This window comes from Pygocentrus nattereri, chromosome 3, assembly GCF_015220715.1.
Source record: "Pygocentrus nattereri isolate fPygNat1 chromosome 3, fPygNat1.pri, whole genome shotgun sequence".
Classification (NCBI taxonomy): Eukaryota; Metazoa; Chordata; class Actinopteri; order Characiformes; family Serrasalmidae; genus Pygocentrus; species Pygocentrus nattereri.
Window position 1 is genome coordinate 44,301,523 of NC_051213.1, and position 8,222 is coordinate 44,309,744.

An 8,222-nucleotide genomic window follows, 5' to 3' on the forward strand; every position below is an offset into this window, starting at 1 on the left:
TGGTCCATCAAAGAGGCTATAGCGTACCTACTCAAAGAAAATCCATGATCATTTTCAAATCACTGCTGACACTCGGTGCATCCAGGCCATCACCAACTACAAGTCACCTCCACCTGCTTGTGACAGTGATGCCTCCCTTCCAGAGATGCTTAACAACTTCTGTGCTCGGTTTGAGGCACAGAACGGCACGACAGTGAGGAAAACCAAACCTCCTCCAAATGAGCCGGTACTGTGTCTGTCCAATGCTGATGTGCGGAGAACTCTACACAAAGCCAACCCACGAAAAGCACCAGAATCCGACAGCATACCTGGCAGAGTGCTCAGAGAATGCGCCGAACAGATGACTGATGTTCTCATGGACATATTCAACATCTCTCTGAGCACTGCAGTCGTTCCAGTGTGCTTCAAGTCCACCATCATCATCCCTGTGCTGAAGAAGTCTCCAGTGTCCTGCCTCAATGACTACCGTCCCGTTGCACTCACTCCCATCATCATGAAGTGCTTCGAGAGGCTTGTCTTGAGGCACATTAAAGACCAGTTTCCTCCTTCACTGGACCCACTGCAATTTGCATATTGCCCCATCCGCTCAACAGACGACGCCATCTCCACCACACTCCACCTGGCTCTCTCCCACCTAGACAATAAAGACACCTACGTCAGAATGCTGTTCATAGACTTCAGTTCAGCATTCAACATCATCATCCCTCAGCAGCTTATTGGAAAATGGATCTGTAACTGGATCCTGGATTTCCTAACTGAGAGACCTCAGTTGGTCAGGATAGAAAATAAAATCTCCAGCACCACCACACTGAGCAGCGGTGCCCCTCAGGGCTGTGTGCTCAGTCCACTGCTGTTTACTCTGCTGACTCATGACTGTACTGCAAAGTACAGCTCAAACCACGTTATTAAGTTTGTTGATGACACGACTGTGGTGTGTCTGATCAGCAAGAACCACTAGTCAGCATACAGAGAGGAGGTGCAATGGCTAACGGACTGGTGTGGAGCCAACAGCCTGTCTCTGAATCTAGACAAAACTAAGGAGATGATTGTTGACTTCCAAAGAGTGCGAGGTGACCACCTACCACTGAACATCACTGGCTCTTCTGTGGAAATCATCAGGAGCACCAAGTTCCTCAGTGTCCACATCATAGATAACCTTAACTGGTCCCTCAACACCATCTCCATAGCCAAGAGAGCCCAGCAGTGCCTCTACTTCCTGCAGAGACTGAAGAAGGCTCATCTCCCCCCTCCTATCCTCACCATGTTCTACAGGGGGACTGTGGAGAGCATCCTGAGCAGCTGCATCATCGCTTGGTTTGGGAATTGCACCGCCTGCAGACTGCAAGACTGAATGTAGACAAAACTAAGGAGATGATTGTTGACTTCTGAAGAGTGCGAGGTGACCACCCACCACTGAACAACACTGGCTCTTCTGTGGAAATCGTCAGGAGCACCAAGTTCCTCAGTGTCCACATCATAGATAACCTTAACTGGTCCCTCAACACCATCTCCATAGCCAAGAGAGCCCAGCAGTGCCTCTACTTCCTGCAGAGACTAAAGAAGGCTCATCTCCCCCCTCCTATCCTCACCATGTTCTACAGGGGGACTGTGGAGAGCATCCTGAGCAGCTGCATCATCGCTTGGTTTGGGAATTGCACCGCCTGCAGACTGCAAGACTGAATGTAGACAAAACTAAGGAGATGATTGTTGACTTCTGAAGAGTGCGAGGTGACCACCCACCACTGAACAACACTGGCTCTTCTGTGGAAATCGTCAGGAGCACCAAGTTCCTCAGTGTCCACATCATAGATAACCTTAACTGGTCCCTCAACACCATCTCCATAGCCAAGAGAGCCCAGCAGTGCCTCTACTTCCTGCAGAGACTAAAGAAGGCTCATCTCCCCCCTCCTATCCTCACCATGTTCTACAGGGGGACTGTGGAGAGCATCCTGAGCAGCTGCATCATCGCTTGGTTTGGGAATTGCACCGCCTGCAGACTGCAAGACCCTACAGTGTATTGTGAGGACAGCTGAGAAGATCATTGGGGTCTCTCTCCCCTCCATCATAGACATCTACATCACACGTTGTATCCAGAAAGCCACTAGCATTGTGGACGACCCCATCCACCCTTCACACTGACTTCATCATTGCTGCCGTTTGGCAGAAGGTACCAGAGCATCCATGCCACCACTGCCAGACTGCAACAGCTTTGCTCCTCAAGCAATCAGGTTTTTAAACTCACAAGGACTGAGCTAACACTTTGTACTTTGCACTCGCACTTCATACTTTTTGTTCCTTGTTGCACCATGTTGTTCCTGGAGGAACGTAATTTCACTCCACTGTGTACTGCGACTGGCGAGCTGTCCAGGGTGTTTCCTGCCTTCCGCCCAATGAGTGCTGGGATAGGCTCCAGCACAAAGACTGCCACACAGTCATCATTCCAGGTAATCCCAAAGTTGTTCACTAAGGTTGAGATCAGGGTTCTGTGTAGGTCACTGGAGTTCATCCACACCAGACTTGTCAGACTTGCCATGTTTTATGGACCTTGCTTTGTGCACAGGGACACAAGTCTTGCTGAAGCACGGTGAAGCCTTCTCCAAACAAGCATGTCATGGTCTAATATGTATTTGTATGCTGAAGCTTTAACATCACGCTTCACTGGAACCAAACGGCCTTACCAAAACCCTAAAAAACAGCCCCAGATCATTGTTCCTCTTTAACCTAAATTTATTGTTGGCACTATACTTTCTGGTAGGTAGTATTCTTCTGCCATTTGTCAAACCCAGATTCAAAAATCAGACTACCAGATAATCAAGTGTGATTCGAGAGCCCAGTGGCGGCTTGCTTTACATACCACTTCATCGGACACTTGGCATTGCACATAGTGATCTTATGCTTTTGTGCAGTTGCTTGGCCATAGAAATCCAGTTCATTAAGCTTCGGACACACAATTCTTGCGCTGATGTTGGAGTGCAGTTTGGATCTCTATAGTGACTGATGCATCAGAGGATCAGCGATTACATGGTGTGTGATTCAGTACGCGTAGAGGGACACTGAATTTATGTGGTCCCTTTGTAGCTGAGCCTTTCTTGCTCCTTGATGGTTCATTTCACAATAAAAGAAATTTACAGGGAAGAAATTTCACAAACAGAGTTGTGCAAAGGAGGCATCTTCTGAAAGTGCCACATTTCTAGCATTGAGCTTTTTAGTATGACGCATTCTACTGCCACTGTTTTGCGTGGCTATGTGCATGATGTTATACATCTGTAGCAATGGGATCGCTGAAACTCCTGGGGTGTCCACATACTTTTCTCCATATAGAGAATGTCGTCCAAGACATGTGAAGCCGACCACCATATCTTTTCAAGCTTCTGTTCCCTTGACGTCACTGAAAGCTTGAAGGAGGGCACTAACTTCCCAGTTCTGATGTGTGAACTAAGACAACCTCAGGGTAGCTTCACAAAGAACAATCGAGGGATAGGGGAAACAGTCATTCATCATTTGCGTCCAAAAAGCAGAGCCAGTTATTCTCTCCTAAACTATTGTCCATGGATGGCTAAATTACCAGAATCACCAGGATTATCTACCAATTATAAAGTGAATCCTTACAGAATGATACCACTCAGGAGCTCATTATAGTATAACCTTAACATCTAACAAGGTATTCTGTAGCAATTCCCAGAGATGTAGGACACTTGAAGGGTCCTTTTCTTTTGTCTTGTTTGTCCCATAGAAATTGTGTAGAGTTAAGGTCTGGTGATTGAGCAGGCCAGGTCAGTAGTTCGGATTGTCCAAATAAATTATCCTGCATTCTGTCGAGTCCACGTTGCTTTGAATAGCATGTCTCTAAAATCTGCTGTGATGGTTTTGCTATCATATGATGGCTGCTATGTGATTGTCAAGGATCACCAGAAAGGAAATGTTATGGGATACATCTTGTACATTTGCCTGGCTTTGGTGAAAATGTGATTGGGTAGAACGTACACTTGCCAACATCATATAGAGGCTTTGCTTGCAATGTGGCACACGTGGCAGCTGGGCGAACTTCATGGACAAGCACACTATGCAACAAAGCCTGTGGTTGGTCCATGCAAAAGAGGCACAGAAAGTATGAAAGCTTCATGAATCCCTCATAAGTTTAATTTCACCAAGCCCTTAACCCCCTCCAAGCTTGACAGAGGGAGGTCTCTAATCTTTTGGTGGGTCTCTTCCCATAGCCAGCTTTACACAGTCCACTGTGAACAATGGAAGGTCTGACATCTGGTTTCTGGTTTCAGGTTTCTGTTATTGTTTGGTTGTGATCAGTTACAGGCACTTGCAAAGCTCTTGGTATTTCTAGCTGTGAGTTTTGCCAACTAAGTGATTTGTTCCAAATGGAAAGGGAGAGCCAGCAAACCTAGATGAACCAGTCTGCAAGATTTGCCAGAGAGAGAGAGAGAGAGAAAGTCCAAAATTCCCATCTGAAAATTAAGCTCCCTGTAATTGCTTCAGAGACTTTTTTCAATCTGATGTGTAGCTAAATTAGTACCAAGAAATACCTAAGAAAAACTGTACACTGCAGAGGTTCATAGATGGTTAACAGCTGCTAAATCAGAAACCATTGAATACCTAAAAAAATATGCACAATGGAGTCTCGGAACTGTGTGTGCAAGAAGTGTATAAGTAGTTACTAACCCATTTTCCACCAAAGAGCTAGACAGTTCTCATGGCCATATCATGCTTTTCTGTGCTGACCATAGACATTTGTTCTAGGATTTGAGACTTTATCCTCTAAATGTATGTTACTGCAGCATTGTTTAGCAAGAACTGGACCTGTGCTGTGGTGTGTGGTGCTGTAAGCATGCTAGCTAATGCAGTGCTAGCACCATTCTACTATTTAGCACTGGTGCAAACTGAGGTGAAATAACTGATGTTGCTGCTGAATTGAGTTGCCGCTGACACACTTGGGCAAAGATGCGATCTGTAATATATTTCTGTAATGTGAAAATGTCCTTTGCCTTTGTATAATCTTGCAGTCTGTGTTAAGAGAAATGGTACAGAAATTCATTTGGCAATATTTTAACCAAAGGTTTAGTCAATTCAAAAAAAATTTTGTAAAGGTAGTTCTCTGCATGTAGGTTATTACCTATATCTATATATATATATAACTTTTCTCTCTTTCTATTTTTAGATGCTGACGTTGTAACTGAAGACAACAAGCTGGAGAAAGGAGGCCATATCTTGTATGGTTTGGGTCCCTTATATTATGCCCAGATTCCATCTTTTCCATCTGCACTTCGGGGATTAAAGACACTTGACATGCTTTCTTCCCACTTTCAGTTTAGTGGATTGAGTTGACAAAGGGAAGAACCTCTGGCAACTTAAAATAATCATGGAAAAGATTATTTTAAAAAGAATCAAATGAAAGGGTTAGATATTGAAAGGATTTGCATATGTACAAATTATGTTTGTCAAATTTATTATTGAGGAGGAAATCACTTGCTGCAGTATTTCCCATAATCAATGTTTTCCCCCCTCACCTGATTTTATTTAATTATCTCCTAGTGTAATAGTTTCTTCATCAGTTTCCTAGTTAGAAATTCAGTTTGCATTCTGAGCAAGCTTTTGGTCAGTGGACATGGCGTACCCTTTACTTGATTTTTCTTCCCAAGCCCCAACAGGGGATGATTTTATCTGCACAGAATGTGGTGAAGGGTTTGTTCAATATCCAAAATTGATCAATCACATGGCTATTCATGGACCCCTTGACCCTTTATCTTCTAATGATGAAAGTGGCATTAAGGGTTGTGATACACCCATTGAATTTGCCCTCCATGAAAATGGAACACTCACAGTAGTTGATAAATCTGCAGTATCTAACTTCTCGTTCTTATTTGGAAAACCCACATCAAACTCGTCATGGAATCAGACACCTTTTCAAGAATCACTGCCTTCAAACAAAATGGCAGAAGCAGAGCATACTCAGTGTAGATGTGAAAGATGTGGTCAAGTGTTCAGGAGCCAGAGAAGTTTACAACAACATCAGCGATACCGCCCCCTTGAGCAAGGTTTCAAATGTACCCTATGCTGCAAGGTTTTTTATGATCGAGAGAGTCTTCGGGGCCACCTTCAGAGCCATGATCATGAACGTTTTTACAGCTGTGGACACTGCGGAAAACGATTCTTAAAACAAGAGACTTTGTTCTTGCACCAAAAAGAATGGCACAAGTGTCTGGGATCAAAGAGTTCAAGTAAATTTGAAGATGACCGTGAAAATGGTATGGATAAATCTTACCCTTGCAAGATTTGTGGCTTGCGTTTCTTTTGGTTGTCTGACTTGCAGAGCCATCTAATTAATCATGCTCATGTAAACAAATCAACTACTGATGCCAAACAAAAAGAGAACTTGCAGGACCAGGAGGAAAGTAGCCATAAGAAAAATGTCTTGCCCTCTACTGATGTTTCTGTTGATCGCTCGTATCGCTGTGGCTTGTGCGGGGGGCGTTTCAATTCCTTGTCAGATTTGAAAGCACATCATGCTTCTGAGCATCCAGATGAGGAACATGATGAGGACCCCTCCGAATCAACATCTCAGATTAAACGACAGCCTGTTAACTATTTTGGTATAATGCGTCAAATGGTTTCAAAGCACCAAATGCAACGCATGGATCCATTGAGGTCAAGAATGAGAGGTAGACCTAGAGGAGGTGCTAACAGAAGTCTCAACTCTAAAGTGTTCCCTTGCAAACAATGTCATCGCGTTTTTGTCCACTCTAGCAGTCTATCTCGCCATATGCGTTACCATAAGGGTACTCTTCATACATGTGTTTATTGTGGCAGACATTTTCCACAAAGATGTGATGTCACCAGGCATGTTGCTATGTATCATAGTTCAGATGTAAAGGTCAAAGTTGAAAGTGAACTTTTGGAGGGTGAAGAAGAAAATGGTATGCAAGAGTTATCAAAAAGGCAGACGAGCAATGATTCTGATGATCAGGAAAATCAGGAAAATGAAGACCAGCAGTCACCAAAGCCAACAGATAAGGAGAAATCACCAGATACACAAGAAATGTCTCCTGTCAAGCCACGAATGACCTACAAATGCAAAGAATGTGGTAGAGTTTTTGGGCTGCTGAGTGTATATCAGCGACATGTGCGTTATCACAGAAGAGACCCTTCCCGAGTACTACTAAGCTGTCCTCGTTGTCCATGTCGTTTTACTTTCCGCTCTGCTCTTGATCGCCACCTAGAGAATCATGATAAGGAAGGATCTGAGAAGAATGGTAAGGAAGGATCTCCAACTCCAGAGGCTCATACAGATTATTTACAAAATGAAGATGAAGATTTAGGTTTTGAAAGGAGTGAGTCAGAAGTTGAGTCAAAAGAGAATACAGCAACAGATGTGTTGTATGAATGCACTGAATGTACCCAGACATTTTCAGACCTGCAGAAGTTCCTTCAACATCAAAGTGCACATGGTTGAAAAATCTCTAATCGGATATGATACCAGGCATCTGATAGTAATAAAATGTCAGACAAATGCATTCCATATGTTGAATTGTGAGAGCAAATTGAGCACTACCTGATCTGACCTTATCTAATTTTTTTATGTATGTACATTTTTTCTACTGCTGAATTTGTTTCTTGATTTGTAATAGCACCAGGTTGACATGCCTTCCTGTACTTTCTCCTCTTGAATAATAGCATATTGCTAAGATGTCGTGTGGAATCTTCAAGAATGCTCTAATAGGTACCTCAAGGTGTTTTGTCATTTTTTCTCATTATGCAAATTGTTGACTGTCAAATTTAGTCATCTTTGTATTTCCCTTTTTGCTCATTAACTGTGGAACAGGCAAATGCTGTACTGTACAGAGTCTTACAACATCTCATAACTGCCTTCCGAGTGTATTTCAAATTGATGGCATTAGTGAGCATCATTAACATAATAAACCATATTTCAAGGCAAGCCCATTTACTGACCTTGACTGTGAAGTGTCATATGGGTTCATCTTGACTGATTTGAAGATGCACCCCTAGTGGGAACTAGATTTAGGCAAATAGCATTGAATGGTGAGTGAGATTTTATAACTTCAGAGTATGTGTGTTGGTCTACTTTGCATGGAATTGTCTGGGGCTGTTAGTGTTTGATGTTTGAGGGTACAGGGGTCATACAAATAAGTGCTGTGATGTCTGAACATCAATAAAAAACAAGTTTTCAGTAAAAAAAAATCTTGATAACCCTA

At 43.2% G+C, this 8,222-nt stretch overlaps 1 protein-coding gene across 3 annotated transcripts in view; it reads left to right on the forward strand.

Moving 5' to 3' along the window:
* The window catches only part of si:dkeyp-84f3.5 (uncharacterized protein LOC334144 homolog), a 31,538-nt gene extending 23,316 nt beyond the window's left edge, over positions 1-8,222 (forward strand). For all 3 annotated transcript variants that reach the window (XM_017702066.2, XM_017702067.1, XM_017702069.2), the window contains one exon: positions 5,171-8,222. In XM_017702066.2, the coding sequence (XP_017557555.1) occupies positions 5,618-7,462 (1,845 nt within the window). In that variant the 5' untranslated portion in view covers positions 5,171-5,617 and the 3' untranslated portion in view covers positions 7,463-8,222. The remainder of the gene's footprint in view (positions 1-5,170) is intronic.